Here is a 16877-nt window from a genome sequence, read left to right on the forward strand (position 1 = left end):
GCACCTCAAGTCAGATTATTAAAGATTTATTTAGTTAATTTACAGAAAAGATTGCATGATGAAAAATTGACATCCAAAATCCCACAATATCTTGATGGGATTTTATCAAGACATCATGATAAAATCCAATCTCAGCCTGTGCATTAGCTTATGCAATGTCAGAGGAATTAAAGTGACTGAAACCCCTCAGCCACTTAACTCAAGATAAAGTAAAATTAGAGTCATCACACAAAACTAGAGAAAGGAAGAAAACCATGTTTGCCCAAAATGTGTATTTACATGCATGTTACACCGATTAAAACAAAGACACAACAACAACATGCTATACATACAATATACAGCTATTTACTATCCAAATGATTGTGAAAATATTAGCTTCTTAAAATATATATGTATAATTAAAATGCATTTACAGCAGTAAGTATATTACAGGTCATCTAATATACACATATTATCAATTAGTACATTAATTTATTTGTTTCACAACCCCTCATATATGCATACATACACACACACACACACACACACACACACACTTTTTTAGGCCAACAAGGTCCTGAAGCATAGTTTCCTTAGGAGTGTGGGAAAAAAGGGAAACGCAAAGATACATGTGTAGGTAGTCAAACTGTCAGTTAAAAAAAAAAAAAAAGTAATAATTACCTTTTAACATATTGTGTACATGTTGCTATTCTTTGTGAAATCTAGAAATTCCCTCCTAGAAGAACTTATCTACCACACCTGCTTTAAATTACAACATTTAGAACATAAAGCAGCATCCATGATAGACAGCAGCTTATATTTTCCCTTAAGCGATGTAGGCTTTGATTTTTTGTGTGATGGCTCCGCAGCAGATGGGACACTTGACGAGTGACTCTGAGCACTGCTCGCAACTGACCAGATGACCGCACGGGATGAAGACCATGCACATATCTCTGTCCATGCAGATTTTGCACTGTTTTTCCCTCTGCAGCTTCCTTAGCTTCTCCATCGGGTCCTCATCTAAAAGAAACGGGTTGAAGAAATTATACGATGGCCAACTACTTGCATGAAATTCTACTACAAATCAGTATATTCTCTGTTGTACAAAAAGAGAAATCCACAGAATTGTAAGTAATACCACAGGGTTCTAAAAGATAATAATAATAAAAATAGTATGGTAATTTAAGAATATTTTCAACCGACAGTTATTATTGAAGAATCTAATTAATTTCAATGGATAGCACCAGTCTAGTTTTTAGGTTTTCAATTAATTTTCAGGCCTTCTAATTAAATTACACTCTATAAACAATTACCTTTTTCATTGGCTGAAAATCCATTCTGATGACTTGAAGCCTAGAAGAAAAAACAGGAAGTCATTTTCAGCACATGACTGAATTGATGCGGAGAAACAAAAATACTTCTGGTAACAATAATTTTAAAAAAAGATTCACAAACATAAAACGATGCAAGAATCAAGTAATTTATTTGGTTTCAAAAAGAACACGCTAGATAGTATCAGTGCTACGCTAGACAGTATCAATGCAGCATTGTGTTCAGGAATTCGCTAAAGTAGCTGAAAGTTATGAATGACAACACTTTCCAAATAACTCACACTGGGAGCTAACCAATAGCATTAGATACGCATAAGAAACTGCACAAGATTTACTAAAACCCAACTGCAGCAATAAAAGTTACATTTAAAATAAATATTACAGTACTGTTAATATTTTCCAATCCAAACTTTCATTCTTTGCCCAACTCAAACTTCAAGGTCTTGTAACATTTGGGACATCTAGGAACAAAACATTTACCTACTTGGTTTTTACAATCTATACATTTCACTAAACTAGCACAATGCTTGTTAGTGTCTATTGGACAATGTGGTAGGATTATTTCACAAAATTTAATGGTGTTGGGACCAAATTTGAGCACCTTTCATGAAAAATCTAGGCCCGAGTTATCCTAATCTCTAAAGCGCAACTGTGATACCTTTGTTTTTACATTTGTTTTGCAAAAAAAAAAATAATGATAATAATTAGAAATCTGCTTTGTATTAAGAACCAAAAGTCCAGTTTAAAATCCTGAACTAAGATAACCTAGACAATAAAATTTTGTTAATGACTAATTTATGAATTTTGACAGCAACTTAAAAACCTAAGTTGTGATGTGACAAACTGAAACTGAACATAATTTATAGATGCATTAACATGAAAAGCTTAATTCCTTAATTCCAGTTTTTTTGACACCGTCATACGACATAAGGTCTGGAAGCTCAAACATTTGTCATCAATGAGTGCGTTTTTTCCTCATAAATATATCCAAACATGGAAAATAATAAAATATCAAGCCAGCGTTCATGTTGTATCAGATAAACATAAAATGGAAAAAATAAAATAAAATAAATAAATACTCACAGCACTACTTTGTTCATGTCTTTTTAGGTGGACGCTGTTGACAAATGCAACTCCCTTTTCTTCCAACAAGAAGGTGCATCTAATCGAAAGAGAAAAAAAATGTAAAATACTTACTAAAACATTAACAGAAAGACAGCAACAAGAATATCACTGTGGATGGACTGTAGGAGTACAGCCAGAAATAAAACGTTTGCATTTACCCGGGGTATTCTTTAGCATGTTCTTCCCAGGGGTCTTCATCGGGCAGCCAGCCTTTTAGACCTCCACTACAACGGAAGCATAACACCTGGTCTTCTAGCCCTAAAAAAATTTTTAAAAAAATTTAAAACATTAAAAAGAAAATCCCAACATTTTACTGTCAAAGCCATAAGATAATTGAAACACTTTCTCTGGTTCCTATTTCATATCTGTGCTCTACCTGTGCTGTAGAAACCAGCTCTCGCGAGCTTCTTGTGGTCGACGGGGTGCCGAACGTGAGCGAAGCTACTGAGCCTCCCCTCGAAAGTCTCCATATTTCTCCCCTGGTTCACGTTTAGAGCTTCCCTCATCGGCTCATCTGCGTTGTCCAGCAGCGGGACGTTCCCTACGTCGTGGCCGAGGATGAAAAAGCAGTTGGGATAGTGTCTGGCGTGTTCTTCCCAAGGGCGGTCTCCGTTTTCCCAGCTGTTCAGCTTGTTGCCGCAGCAGAAACACTCCACCCGGTCGCCCTGTCCCAAGTAGAAGAAGCCGGCTTGAGCCAGGTCTCCGGGTCTTACGGCCGCATTGGAGGGCCAAGAAGAAAAGCTGTCCAGGCGGGCCTGTTCACTCTTCATGTGAGGTATCCTAGGGTAGAGGGTCTCGTCAACCACTTCACCAGTGGACACTCGGTACTGCATATCCTCTGCAACTTCGTCGTAGATGAGAGGGGTAATATAATTCGGCTTCATGCTGTTTGGGTGGCAGCACACGAGGAACCGGCATGATGGAGAAACCTGCACGAGCAAGAAACATACGGTTACATCAAAAATGAGTCAAAAAACCCCCCAAAACAAGTTGGTCTTACTGTAACCAATAAATATATTTACCTCCTTGTGCCTTTGCACAGGCGTGTCTCCACTATGCCAGTTCTCCACAGTCTGATTGCAGCTGAAACACTGGACGCGGTCTGCGTCGCCGGTGAAGTAAAAGCCCGCCCTCGCCAACCGTTCGGGCGGGACTTCCCGAGCCAGGGTGGATCCCCGGAACGACTGGCAGCGATTATCGAAGTTTGAGAAGTCAGGACCGTCTGATTCCAAATTGCTGTATTCGCCTTGCTGAGACATAATTGGTCGAGGAAATCGCTGGGTGCGTAAAAGTTTGAGAGGGGCAGGATGTCTGAGGAGGAAAAACAGAAAGTGTTTGGTAATATGTAGGCTTTGAAATGGGTCCTTTGAGAGAGGCAGCCGAGAGTTCTTCACATGCAGACACTGAATAGACCATGTGTGGGATGGGCATTCCAAGGGGAGTAACCCAGTACTCCATTACAAGGCAGTAATAATAACTTCTCTCAAAGGGCGACACTGAGCACGAAGGGGAACCTTAAACACTTTTCCTTTCCAGGAACATAGATGCAAATAGTTACCATGAAGACCACACAACATATTTTATGGACGGAATGGTACGCTGTGTTCTTGACACTCAGGAAGTTGGAAAACATGTTAGGAATTCATGGGAACAATTTAATTACGTAATCAGGTCGGCTTTAATTGCGGCTGCCTTGCTGTCATACCGGTGTGGACATGCCTCTAAATCATTATGTGAAGGTCAAACCTAGTAATTATACACAAGCATTGATCAGTTTGGGGATGGTGTGAAGCTGCTGTAAAAGGCGGTGCGTTTACTTTGTCGATTGTGATCTTTGCACTGCATACTGTCGAAATTCCTCCCAAGAAAGCTGTGATCAGATCAGGAAGTTGTCGGCGACGCACTTAAATTCTCATGGCTTCCCCCCGCCTACGCTTTGTTAAAACTGAAAATGGGAACTTTTAAAAGGTGTTTTACCACCATGTGCCGATAAAAGCACGCCCACATTTTTGAATGGATATTAGCTTTAAAACTATTTTACTGTTTTAATTTTAAAGTCGGAGACGAAAGCAAACGTAATTACCGTCACCTTAATCCTGTTCCATGGGACATAATACACAAACTCTGAATTATGTGAAACAAAGCAGAGTATCCTCTTAAAAATATCCACAGTAATGCGTTCAGCTGAAGTTCTCAGTTTGGACTTTAACCTTGGCTCCTGTTTCTAATAGTGTCCTTTAAACCGGAGTAGCAACGGCAGCTATGTTTGCTAGTTAGATTAGCATGATGCTACTTTACGCAGTTCCGCATCGGTAAGAAAATCTCAATATCTACCTTTCTCACGTCTTTGGGACGGGTCCGTAGTTTCTTACTTCACTCGATATCACCACCCACAGCGAAGTACAATGACTGCTGGGGGCCGTTTATTTAGTAACCCTTCTAGTTATGCAGTTCCTCCCTCTCAGGGAGCAGCAGCGTGATGACGTCACGAAAAAGGTTTTGAGTGGAATTTTTATGCTTTCATTATTTTAAGCGACCTTATTTACTATCAGGACCAAAATTGACCGCAATCAAAAGACGGGAAAAATGTTTGACATTACGTTTGCATATAATTGAAAATAGAAAAAAAAATTATAAAGAAATATTTAACAAATTCAAACAGTAAAATGCATTATGTAGATTCACTATAAAGTAACGTATTTAAAATAGTAATGTACCGATATGACAATTTGGGCCAATGACGATAACCAATACTAATATTACAGCTATGGCTGATAATCAATACTTACCGATATTGTTTATATATTTCACTATGCTTTTGAAACCTTGAAAAAATTGCCACACCACTGACTTCACCACAGAGTGTCTGCTTCAGTTAAACAGTAACTGCATTTAATCATATTTCAAATGTGATATTTATGAGCTGTGTCAGAGTACACCTTTACTGAAATTGATAAAGTTAACAATTTCAAAAATGTTGACAGTTTTTGGGGTGTTTAAACATCAGTTGGACTTTATCATGACAACAATCAATCTAAATCTTACTGTGACCAAAAATATCATGATAAAACAGGCTAACATGTTCACTATTATTTGTTCACAAAAACAAACAGCAACAAGATGGAAGTAAATATTGGTTGATAATATTGGCCCAATGTTATTCATCAGATCAGTACAGATATGGTAAAAAAAAAAATAAAAAAATACAATCCAGGGTTGCATCATTGTAGATTGTTGTAAAGTGAGTCTGTGAAATATTTAATTAGACAAAACATTGACAGTTTTTTTTTTGTTTGTTTCTGAATAAAATAATTTGAAAACGGCTTTTTGCATTGTTTAGGTCTGATAATAAAACTTGTTTCAAGATTTGAAATATTTAAGCATGACGACAAAGGAAAAATACCATTTTACACCAATGTATATTTCAGCCCTCTAACAGAATCTGAGTTTATTTAAATTTGACCATAAATGCAATATAACTACACACAGCTTTAGTCCAGTTATACTTTATTAAAAAGCTGTACTTTTTCCTCTCCTTTCAAATTCAAATAGTAGTTGTAGATTTGTCCGTGCGTGTGGGGGACAATACTTAACATCTGTGTGAAACTAACCCCTGCTGTATAAAGTTCACTGAGATGACTTCATGAGCTTTCTTAGAACAAATAGTTTCAGTTACAGGGAACATTCACAGCATGCTTATAATTTTTTATTCATCGCCACACTTCAATCGCAAATGACTGTAGAAACAGATATGTGGTAGACTGTGGCCATGAGGTTGACATCGATGAGGCAACACCAATTTTGTCACCTGCTAAAAGTCATTCATGGCCGTTTCCCTCTAACGCCTGTTTGGCGTGTCTTGACTCAACTATACACTGAGTGGTTATAAGGTTATAACCACTTATCACTTATCGCAATAACTGATGTTTGAAAAACCTTCCTAGGTATTAGTAGTAAGACAGGTATTGAGACTTCCGCTGTTCAAATCACAATGCATCCATTGTCTACCCAAACAGCTCTTTAGGTACGGCCTTGATTAAAAATGTTTAGGTTTCAGGTTGTATTAAAACAAAAGTACAAAATTGAGAAATGCAAGTTTTTTATTCTGTTGTTAGAACGATACATCGGTTAATACAGTTATTACTGTATAATCTTACTTGGAACATCTTTGTTATTTTGACTCTAATGTAGATCTATGCAAAAATGTAGAAAAATACCTGTTACGCTCCCACACCTGTACACTGGTGGGAGCATAGGGGCCATGGAAAAAAAAGGCACTTTTTGTCCCTTACAGAGTAACACAAGTCTAACAAGCTAATATAGGCTGGTAAGTTAGTCATAGCTTGCCAGTTGTAGTTTCAGCTGAATTTTGTATATTTTTCTAAGCATTAATAAATAAATAAAAAACACAGAACAAGTGTTAGTCATCTTTTAGCCAGCTGGCCAACAGTGCACAGCAATAAGAGGGGGAGGTACAGCATTGCGGACCATTACTCTTTGCTCTGTACGTCTAAGGAAAATGTCATTCATGCTGGGATTTCTCTCAGTGAAAGGACTTTAACCACAGGGAATGTTCTGACAGAAAATATGCAGTCCTGAAACCGATACTTAGAAAAACCACAGGACACCTTAATACCGGTGATGAATGAAACCTGCATTTACTTTTAAAATTATAAAGTAAGTTTTATCTTTAAGCTCTGGCTGTGTTTGATAAGAGCTCTAAAGACAAAAAGACAATACATTTTAATAGTTGCTACCCACTTCTGGGTGGTCAGAGTTATCTACAGATTTTAGCACATTACAATACATAGCAGTAGATGTATCTGGATAAAACAAAAACTGGTGTTCTTTGATAACTTTTGAGCTACCCTTATATGATCATCTGACTTTTACTGCATTGTAATATGACTGAATGATACTGCATGCAATATGTAATTCCCACAAGTCTGAATAGGAAGTGATCTATGCCACTGAACGGCCATCTTAGTGGGCAAGCACAGCGTAAAACATGATGAACCACGGCTTCGAGACCAACAAAAGAAAATATAGTTACACTCAATTTTGTTGACATATCAACCTCATAGGAACCGTCATGTTAGGTAGACACCTACAAAGTTCTCAGATGTGTGACATCACATAAGAACTGTATTTTAATTGAGTGGAATTTCAATGGAATGCGTTGGATTAATTGAGACTGAATTTGGGCCAAACTGGATTCCAGAGCTGTTTGTTGTACATTCCAACTTACTGATGTGCTTAAGGTCAACCTTAAATTCAGAAGCTGTACTGTAAGTACAGCTTACAGTACTAGGAGTCCGAGTTAAATGTAAGTACTAGGAGTTAAATTTAGTACTTTGCTGAATGAGAAACTTAATACAATTTACTTTAGAAATTGCCCTTTGAATATATTTTAAAAAAGAATGGCGGAGAGCACAAAGCCATGTGTGACTCCATTATAAAATAGAGTAATAAAAACTGAGGAAAAAAAACAGCCTCAACAATCACAAAGTCAATTTTTTTTATTTAGGTACAACAAATTTATTCCAACCAGATTTCATCGCCACTTCATGTTTCGTTTTTGCCATTTCTACACTTTAACTTTCACAGAAAACGCACTGTGCTGCTGCAAAAACTGTGCTTAGACTCGTCAGTCTCAAAGCCTCAACAGGAGGTACTGATCAGCCTCAAAAACAGTCCAACCCCTTTTCAACACCAATGCCTCTTTCACATGTCACCGACCACATCAAATAACAATGGGCCTGCTGAAGTAGGACTGAGTGAGAAGATGGTTTTCACCGGGATGCGACGGTAGCAGTTTGAACCAAACCACGACCAGCGAGTTAGTGAAAGCATCACCCCTCCACGATCTGGCGGAGTATGTTCCCCAAGCCACCCTTGGCTATCTGGAGGGGGGTCTTCTCCTCCTTGTTCTCGATATAAATGCTGGCACCGTGTTCTACCAGCAACTTGGCTGCTTCCAAACGCTCTTCATCACACGCAAGATGGCTGTAAGAGAAAAGATATACAAATTGGTGCCTTTATGTTTTCAAAAAGTCAGGTAAAAACTCGGTCTGGCAACATGTTATGGCTTTCATTCTACATATTTAAATCCACGTGTGACAATTTTGGACATATGCGTTTGCACACGTACAGCGCCGTGTTGCCCTGCGAGTCCTGGATGTTCGTTGAGGCACTATGCTTGAGAAGCAGCTGGATGAGACGGTAGTTGCCCTTGGCCGATGCTCTGTGCAGGGGAGTGGAGGCCAACTTGTCCATGGCATTGGGGTCTGCTCCATTTTCCAGCAGCATTAAGGCGATCTGCAAACAGGAGACAGAATTGACTCGCATGCCAGTCGTGGGCAGCCTCGTTTTAAACTTTGCTTCCTGTTAAACGTGAAAAGCCCGTTTCCTCATCTAAAGTCTCGGCGCCCTCAAGAGCCTCTTTCGATCGCCACTTCCTAGAGGAAATTTTAACCAACAGCGTAGGATGTGAGAGCAGAAGTAGAAGGTGGCTTTGCCGAGACCAGTGTGAAACTAGAAGTTTTCCACTGGTAGTAATGAAAAAAAAAAAAGTACCTTATGTAATGTCACTAATTTATTTAATTTACTTTATAAAGATTTTTTTCTTTAAGCCGTTGGAATGTCATTTGGAACTGGAAGGAAAACTTTACAATGTTTTGTTACAAAAGTAATTCCAGGTCTTTTCGGGTGAAGATCGATTTTCAAGTTCTGCAGATTTCTCACTGGATTTAGGTCTGGACTTTGACTAGGTCATTTTAACAGACGCATGCTTTGATCTGAACTTTAAACCATTTTAGTGTATTTATATGCATGTTTGGAGTAATTCTGCTATTCCTGCTGCAGCAAGAGAATATTTTTGAGCTCTTCTCAAAAACCATCCTATATTTAGCTCTGCCTACCACATCATGATGCTGCCACCACTGACACACTGCGGCACTGTGTCCTCAGGATGATGTGGAGCGTTGGTTTATTTTTGTCTCATCTGATCGGAGCACTTCCTTCCACAGTGACTGCTGGTTCCTCTAAATCCCAGCAGGATTTCTTTTGGTTTGGCACACACTAAAGGCCAGACTCTTTTTAAATGAACAACTAACAAGGCTGTGGATCTCAGCAACTCTTCCGGTTACCACAAGCTGTCTGTTCATCTCCTGGCTTGTCATTTTGAGAGGGTGGCAATGTATTGATAGGGTCTCACTTTTATTTCCGGACGAAGGAGAGCGCACCTTATCGTCTCTCTATCTCTATTTGTGGCATTTATTTGACCCAACACAATGCTATTTTAACTTGATTTTCTATTTTTCTTTTTTGGTTTTCACATTGCTTTCTCTACACACTCATCACACACTAAAGTATTTAAGCCGCATCAAAAAAAACCAAAAGTGAATATATTTTCAATGTCTTTGCGTCCTTATTGTTCAATTTGGAACTGATCTCTACAATCATTCCCATCACATTCAAGACTTTCAGACGGCACAGTAACCTGGTGGAACTGTAAGCTGTTAAGGTTTCAATCCCAGAGAGAACGCCTCCCATTTAAAGCTGTGAGAATTTAAATTGTGTGTATTTCTCTTGTGATTCTTTAAGTTGAACCTAAGGGTAAAAGTTACTTGTTATCTTCATGCCTGCATTACAAAATCCCACACAGTTCACATTGCAAAGGTGTGACTGGACTAGCTGCATTCGTGACCCAAACATAACAGAAACTGCTTTCTTCACTTCGTACACTGCAGTAATGAGTGGAATGTGAATTCAAAAAAATTTGTACTCAAATCTAAAACATTTAATCTGACTGTATCTCCTCTTTCAAGTGCTGCAAGATGTAGCAGAATGATTACAACATGACGAAAGCTTACAATCTCAGTTTATTTCTCTATACAATAACTCTGACAGGTTGGAGCTTTTTTTTTTTTACAAACTAAGTAGGCAAAACAAAATGTTCATAACTAGTGTTTATAATATGCAAAAAGAAGGTAAACAGATGTTTTTCTCCCTCTTTCTTTAAATGTTGACTTTTAAGAACAACACTATCCACAGTGACACTTTAGCAATATTTGGAGGATACGGTTTACAACATTTAATTCCCCTTTGGGATGAAAAAAAGTATTTGAATTACACTGGCTTTCCCTCACCTCCTGATTTATGGTTGTGGTTAATCATAAGAACTCGTGCAGGGAGACCTATATCAGACATAGCTGTAAACTCATTTAAGCAGTAATGTGATTAGTAGGATTATTTTTGACCCCTGATGGGTCAACCCAGAGGCGTCGTCAGGAAACATCAGGGACTTAACCCAGCCCAGAAGTAACTGGGCTGGGTTACATTTTAATACACAAATAGAATGCCTTTTAAATTACTCCGGAATAAAATTTTTTTATTTTTTTTTAACTCAAAACAAGCCAAAAAAAACAAACAAAAAAAAACAACAAAAAAACAGAATAAGGTTGTTTTAATGACATCATTGCTGCATTTTTACCCCGCAAAAAATCCCTACACCACAAACAGAGTAGCTATGATTTAGGTAATGTAAAAAGAATAAAGGACACCTTTTACTCTAACAATCAATTTCTCTTTATGCTTCAAGAATGTATTTCTATCCCATGAACTTTTTCCACCAAAATAGTGTACTTTATTAGCATTGTATATGACAGATTAACAAAGTATCTTATATTTGTGAAGTGGAAGGCAAATAAAATAAAAAAAAACAAAACTGGAAAAGTAGCGAATACAAAGCTTGTGGATCAATTGCAAAACTGCAAATCTGTTAACGGGATCATTAATAGCCATGCACTCAACCGATCTGGCGTTTGTTGAGTTGAGGCAAAAAGAAAGTCCATATGGAAAAAAAAATAAAAATCTAAATAAACAGGACACCAGGACCTATGGCCAGATTAGAACCAATATTTTACTTTTTTCCCCGACAAGCCTGTTTTATTAAATCTAAAACTAGAATATGGCAGTGGCAGCATCCTGTTATGGGAACACCTTTCATCAGCAGGGCCAGGGAAGGTCGTAAAAGTTGATAAGGAGATGGAAGAATTTGGAAAGAAAACTTTTTGGGAATGTGCAAAAGACTGGTGGAAGTTCAACTTCAAGCTGAACAACCATAAATGGACAGCTAGAGTTACAATACAATGATTTAGAGTTGAGCTTTTTCCATATCTTGAGTCCAGATGTAAACCCAATTAAGAATCTGTGGTAAAACTTTAAAAAATACACAAATAAATACATGCTGGTAGAGACACACCTCAAGTGGCGAGAGGCTGTAAATATAGCATTTGGTTCAAAATGCATGCCACACTTTTTGGATTTTTATTGAGAACCACTTCAGTTATTACTCTACTATACATCGGTCCGTCACACCCAACCCCAACAAAATAAAGTCAAGACTGCAGCTGACTAAATGTGACAAGATGAAGAATGCAAAGGCATAAAATTACACTCCCATACACAAGTATGGAGTCTTTCGCATTTTTTTTTTTTGCAACTGTTATTACACAAGCGACACTGTACCTCGTATCTGCCTTTGGAGGCGGCATAGTGCAGAGGGGTGCATCCATTTTGATTAACTGAATTCAGCTGGGCTCCACTGCCTATCAGAGATCTCACTATGTCCTCTCTTCCTGCAGATGCAGCAATGTGCAGAGGACTCCACAGGGCCTGGGGAGTGGATAACACATCACGCTGTTATAGCCTCCATTTACGTCAACTTAAAGGTAACACGTCACTAGGGAGGGGACGCGGAGAAAATGCATCACAATTCAAAGCTTAGCTCACATCATCCTGCAGGTTGACCTCAACTCCCAGGCTGAGTAGAAACTCCACGATGTTGGTGTGTCCAGCAGAACAAGCCCAGTGGAGAGCGGTCCTGCCGTCCTGAAACCACAGACAGCCGTCATTAGCTCCATTCCCTCACTAGTCACAAATGATGCAGCCCAACAGAGTACATAAAGACGGGGACGCTGACCTGGTCCGTTTTGCCGACAAGTGTTTTGTCGGACAGCATGGAGTGTTTTAATTTGTCGAACTGCCCGCTGAAGGCTAAATTGCAGACCTCCACGTTAGACACGGAACTCTCCATCACTCAATGTGCTTGAATGCGACGGTAAAGTTGTTGAATCCTGTGCGGGTGACCGACGTTGTTGCGTTTGAAAGCTGAAGGATGACTCAGGAAATCATGAGCTTCACATCCGATGTGGGTACACGTCGGTCTCTTCAAAATAAAGGTCCGCAATTGCTCAAGCCTGATAAGACGCTGATCTACACGTTTGTCGTTTTAATAGGCTTGTGGATAAATTAGATTTGATAAACGTAGAATGAATCAATTCTACATCTATAAATGAAAAATTTATTAGTCATTATTATTAATTATTCATCGTTAAGCACATTTATTTATAGAAACATTAATAATTGGGTCAGGGGAGGGGAGGCCTCCAGGAGTGGGGGCTTTGAGGAGTGGCTAAATGGCAGCCACTGATAATTGGACTGCGACGTCAAAACTAAGACACTATCATAAAAATATATACTTAAGTATATTCTAATAAAGAAAATTCAATAGTCTTTGCACAACTAAATAAACACAATTGATCAAAAATGAATAAATACGTGAAGAAAAAAAATAAAATATCCTTCCTCAAATATTTTTTTCTACTTTTTAAAAATAATTGTCAATATGTTTAAAAGGCAATTTACCGGCACCCTCGAACCATCCACTCTAGGTGGCGCTACTGAATTTGGCTAAAATGAGGGCGCCAAACATCTTATTTTGGTAGTCACAAAATCTGATAGGCGGAAGTAAAACATGTAAGATGGACGCACTGTTAGCTGAATAAATCAGAAGGGAGAAAAGATCATGTACAATTAATACGTATAAACTCTTACAGTTTCCCCTTGTTATTTGTTTCGCTTCATATATGAGCAGACATGGCGAGCACTCTGGTAGGTTTATCAACATGTCTACAAATTTATTTTAATTTCTTTTTAGTCAAACCGCTAACTAGTTAGCTGTTTTCTGTGCGCGTGCTCCTTTTTCTTAATACAAACTTTTTGGCCAGTCTAATAACTACTACATTCATCGTGCTTACTTACTTCTTGATGTATTTACTTCGCCTTGTCTCTGTAGGATTTCCGGACCCATGCTGACCAGTCTTGCAGATATGCCGAGGAGTTTGTTAACATCTACTACGACTGTGTGGACAAGAAAAGGAGGGTGGGCATTTTGTTCCCAGGATGAAAAATTCAAGCATGTCCCCTCGAGTTATAGTATAACCTGCATGCCGACGTATGGGTGTGTTTCAGGTGGAAAAACTGCAGTCTAGAGACGTGTTTGTAATTAGTAAAATCTGCAGTTACTTAGTTCCCACAGTGGGGAGCAGTGGCATCCACTACTCATCTTTGTTTCAGATCTGTTAACAGACAAACGGACAAAATCTTTATGTAAAAAGAAACAAACAAACAAATATTGAAATAAGTTCATCTTTTGTTGCTGCATTATTATTTGACACAAAAAACTATGATGTAATTTCCATCTATTTAAACTCTCGATACTTTGTTCAACTCCTTTTCGCCTTTAGAATAGCACTACAAGTTTACAGCAGGATAAATTGACTTTTCCTCTTAGCACAATCTCTCAAAAATAATTTTTTTTCTAACCTGATTTAGGTAGGGGGAGTAAAAAAATAGCAATGGTAGAAGATTATTATTTTTTTTTTATATCTATGATTAAGTATTTCTGTATTTACATTTGCCACGTTTTGAATCATTTTCAATTGATCAACATAGTCCAACAGATTTTTATTTGAAATCTCACATTTCAAAGAGTTGATGATGGCACACCCTCCGTTGAAGTGACTTCCACCCTTTTTATAATCTCATTTGAATCGGCAAACAGCTCACATTGACATTTATTATGGTAGGGCAGGCCTTTTTTTCCAGGCATGAAAAAGGTAGCATCTGATAAATATGGCTCCTAACCTAGCCTAGTTGCAAAAAAGACTCTTTGTGCGCCATCAGATTTATACCTATGAGGAAACAGGAAGTTATAAATTGCAAGCTAGATGTTCCTAAAAATCGTAAAGATTAAAATGCGTCGATTACATTTATTTTGCAGGGATTAACTGTGCTGCTGCTCAATGTGCTAATTAATTGGATGTTGAATAAAAGTAGTTATTAGAGTCGCATAAAAAAAATGAAATAAAATAAAATTCAATAACAACACAGAAAACCAGTGGTTCAGTCCTGTTGAATAATTCTGGATTAAAATTCATTTTTAACATTATTACCTTGAGATTACCAACACTTTCAGACCCAGTCCAACAGAGGAGACGGATTTCTGTTTTAAGATGGCGCGGGTCGCTCGTGGCCGCTGTTATTGACTGACTCGTGTGTTTCAGAACCTGACCCGGCTCTACCTGGACAAAGCCACGTTGGTGTGGAACGGCAATGCGATTTCAGGACAGGACGCTCTGGGGGAGTTCTTCGAGTCGCTGCCGTCCAGCGAGTTCCAGGTTCAAACTCTGGACTGTCAGCCGGTTCACGGTCAGCGAAGTTTCAATAATTTTAGGCTAAAAAAAATGTAAAAAATTGTAATCGCAACAAGATAACGCAACATCCTCATAACATTGTCTTTTCTCAGAGCAAGCAACCCAAGGCCAGACCACGTTGCTGGTAGTGACCGGTGGGATCGCCAAGTTCGAAGGGAACAAACAGCGATTCTTCAACCAGAATTTCCTCCTCACAGCTCAGGCCTCACCAAACAGCGATCAGCCCGTCTGGAAGATTGCCAGCGACTGTTTCCGATTTCAAGACTGGAGTAGCTGAGCCTCGTGTTCTGCGTTTCTAAACCCGGACGCTCGGCAGCAGCTACCTTTTCATGAGGCTTCTGTGCTTTCTGTAAAGTAAAACTGTACAAATCGAGTGCCAATAATTTTATCTTGAAAAGTCATACACGACAATAAAGAACCTTGAAATGTTTTAATTTCAAACATTTGAAACCACAAATTACAGCAAAAATTCAAAATGCTCAGCAGCCTGAATCGGGAGGATTTCTTTGAGTGGGATAATAATGCCGATTCGTTTTCCCGCTGCGATTCGGGTTCTGTCAGAGTCTGTGCGAATGTAGCTTTCATCAAAAACAATCTGTACTTGGATTTACACTTGGACTATTAATATTGTTTGGGGGAAAAAAAGTGCACAAAAATAAAGTGTAAGTTTTATATTATTATTTTTACTGTCCTTAATTCTGCAACGTTGTCGAGTTCAACGTTTTCTACTTTGCAGGGCATTCTAACTCCAGCTCACCTCAGCTGCTTTTGGTTCGGGTTTGTAGGATTGTATTCTGACCTTTATTTAAAAAATAAAATAATAATCTTTTCAGTGTTTTAAGAAACTAAATACCAATTTCCTCTGTAATTGATTACAATGAAAATGTTGAGGAAACAAATCCAGAGTTGTGAGAAATCCCACTATAGCAGTGCTTGTTGTCCTTTGCCAGTAAATAGCAGAAACTTTTAATAAAAAACAGGCAGTTATTAGATATTTTTCTTATTTTTCTATGAGTATATAAAATAAAATATGCTCTTTTTGGGTGTAAATATTGTAACTCAAGTAAAAATTATGATAAACAAAACGTAAATCTAGTGTTACTGACGTTATCATAATGCCTGGAGTTGTTATTCACAGAAAAGGCTGAGTGATTTAAGTATCTCAGATTAAGTATTTGAGATTGTATTTTAAGAATCTTAGACAAATTAATTTGAAGAGACATCAAGTTTGAGTAATCCACTATATGGTCCTGAATGTTGTGATCTCAGGTTTTATCGCCAACATTTCCTCAATGCTTACAGATAATCGTGTTGAATTTGTAAATAGATATTCAGTTGTTCTTATCTTAAAACTTCACAAAAGCTCAGATTTCAGCCCAAAGCTATCAGCTAGCCTTACTTAAGTAAAATCACAACAGGATTGTGCTGCCACCAGTGCAGAGTTAGTCTAACTAAGCAGCAGGATTTGTGACAAAGAAGCTGCTTCTGCTAAAAAAAAATATAAAAAAATAAGTTTCTTTTGTACGGCAGAATTATCCCTCTGATTTCACCGCAGAAGCTCTATTCCAAGTCATGTGAGTCAATAACAACGCATCCTGTTGCATCAATGTTTACAGTAGCTTCTGATCCGAGGGAGTGGGCCAATAAAGACACTTCCATGAATAATAAAAGCAACAATCCAGGCTTTATGCAGCATCTGAGTATTTTCCATCATGAGGCTAAAGATCTAACAAAACCCGCTCTAGGACCAGAGCATTAAAATTTGGAAACTTCCTGAATGATAACTTCTCTTGGAAGTCACGGTCAGTTCTCAAAAATTGAAGCAGAAGCCAGCAAATTGCTGGAACCCACAAGCATTAGGAAAAGACTTGTGCCACCAGCG

The 16877-nt window shown here is 38.2% G+C and overlaps 3 protein-coding genes across 3 annotated transcripts; 1 reads left to right on the plus strand and 2 right to left on the minus strand.

Moving 5' to 3' along the window:
* Positions 1–10: 10 nt before the first annotated feature.
* LOC122837308 (X-linked inhibitor of apoptosis) lies at positions 11–4922 on the minus strand. Its single transcript, XM_044127593.1, has 7 exons — positions 4770–4922; positions 3458–3746; positions 2812–3364; positions 2594–2693; positions 2394–2472; positions 1293–1332; positions 11–999 (listed from the first exon to the last, which is right to left on the minus strand). Exons 2-7 carry the CDS (start codon positions 3692–3694, stop codon positions 806–808), a joined length of 1203 nt encoding a protein of 400 aa, XP_043983528.1. The 5' UTR covers positions 3695–3746; positions 4770–4922; the 3' UTR covers positions 11–805.
* Positions 4923–7936: 3014 nt separating this feature from the next.
* Positions 7937–13788, minus strand: psmd10 (proteasome 26S subunit, non-ATPase 10). The gene is made up of 6 exons (XM_044127594.1): positions 13542–13788; positions 12421–12666; positions 12231–12329; positions 11967–12113; positions 8587–8753; positions 7937–8441 (listed from the first exon to the last, which is right to left on the minus strand). The coding sequence occupies exons 2-6, from the start codon at positions 12532–12534 to the stop codon at positions 8288–8290; spliced, it is 681 nt and encodes a 226-aa protein (XP_043983529.1). The 5' UTR covers positions 12535–12666; positions 13542–13788; the 3' UTR covers positions 7937–8287.
* Positions 13224–15672, plus strand: nxt2 (nuclear transport factor 2-like export factor 2). Its single transcript, XM_044127595.1, has 4 exons — positions 13224–13391; positions 13576–13662; positions 14846–14990; positions 15088–15672. The coding sequence occupies exons 1-4, from the start codon at positions 13377–13379 to the stop codon at positions 15270–15272; spliced, it is 432 nt and encodes a 143-aa protein (XP_043983530.1). The 5' UTR covers positions 13224–13376; the 3' UTR covers positions 15273–15672.
* Positions 15673–16877: the final 1205 nt, after the last annotated feature.

The sequence above is a fragment of the Gambusia affinis genome, linkage group LG09 (assembly GCF_019740435.1).
Source record: "Gambusia affinis linkage group LG09, SWU_Gaff_1.0, whole genome shotgun sequence".
Classification (NCBI taxonomy): domain Eukaryota; kingdom Metazoa; phylum Chordata; class Actinopteri; order Cyprinodontiformes; family Poeciliidae; genus Gambusia; species Gambusia affinis.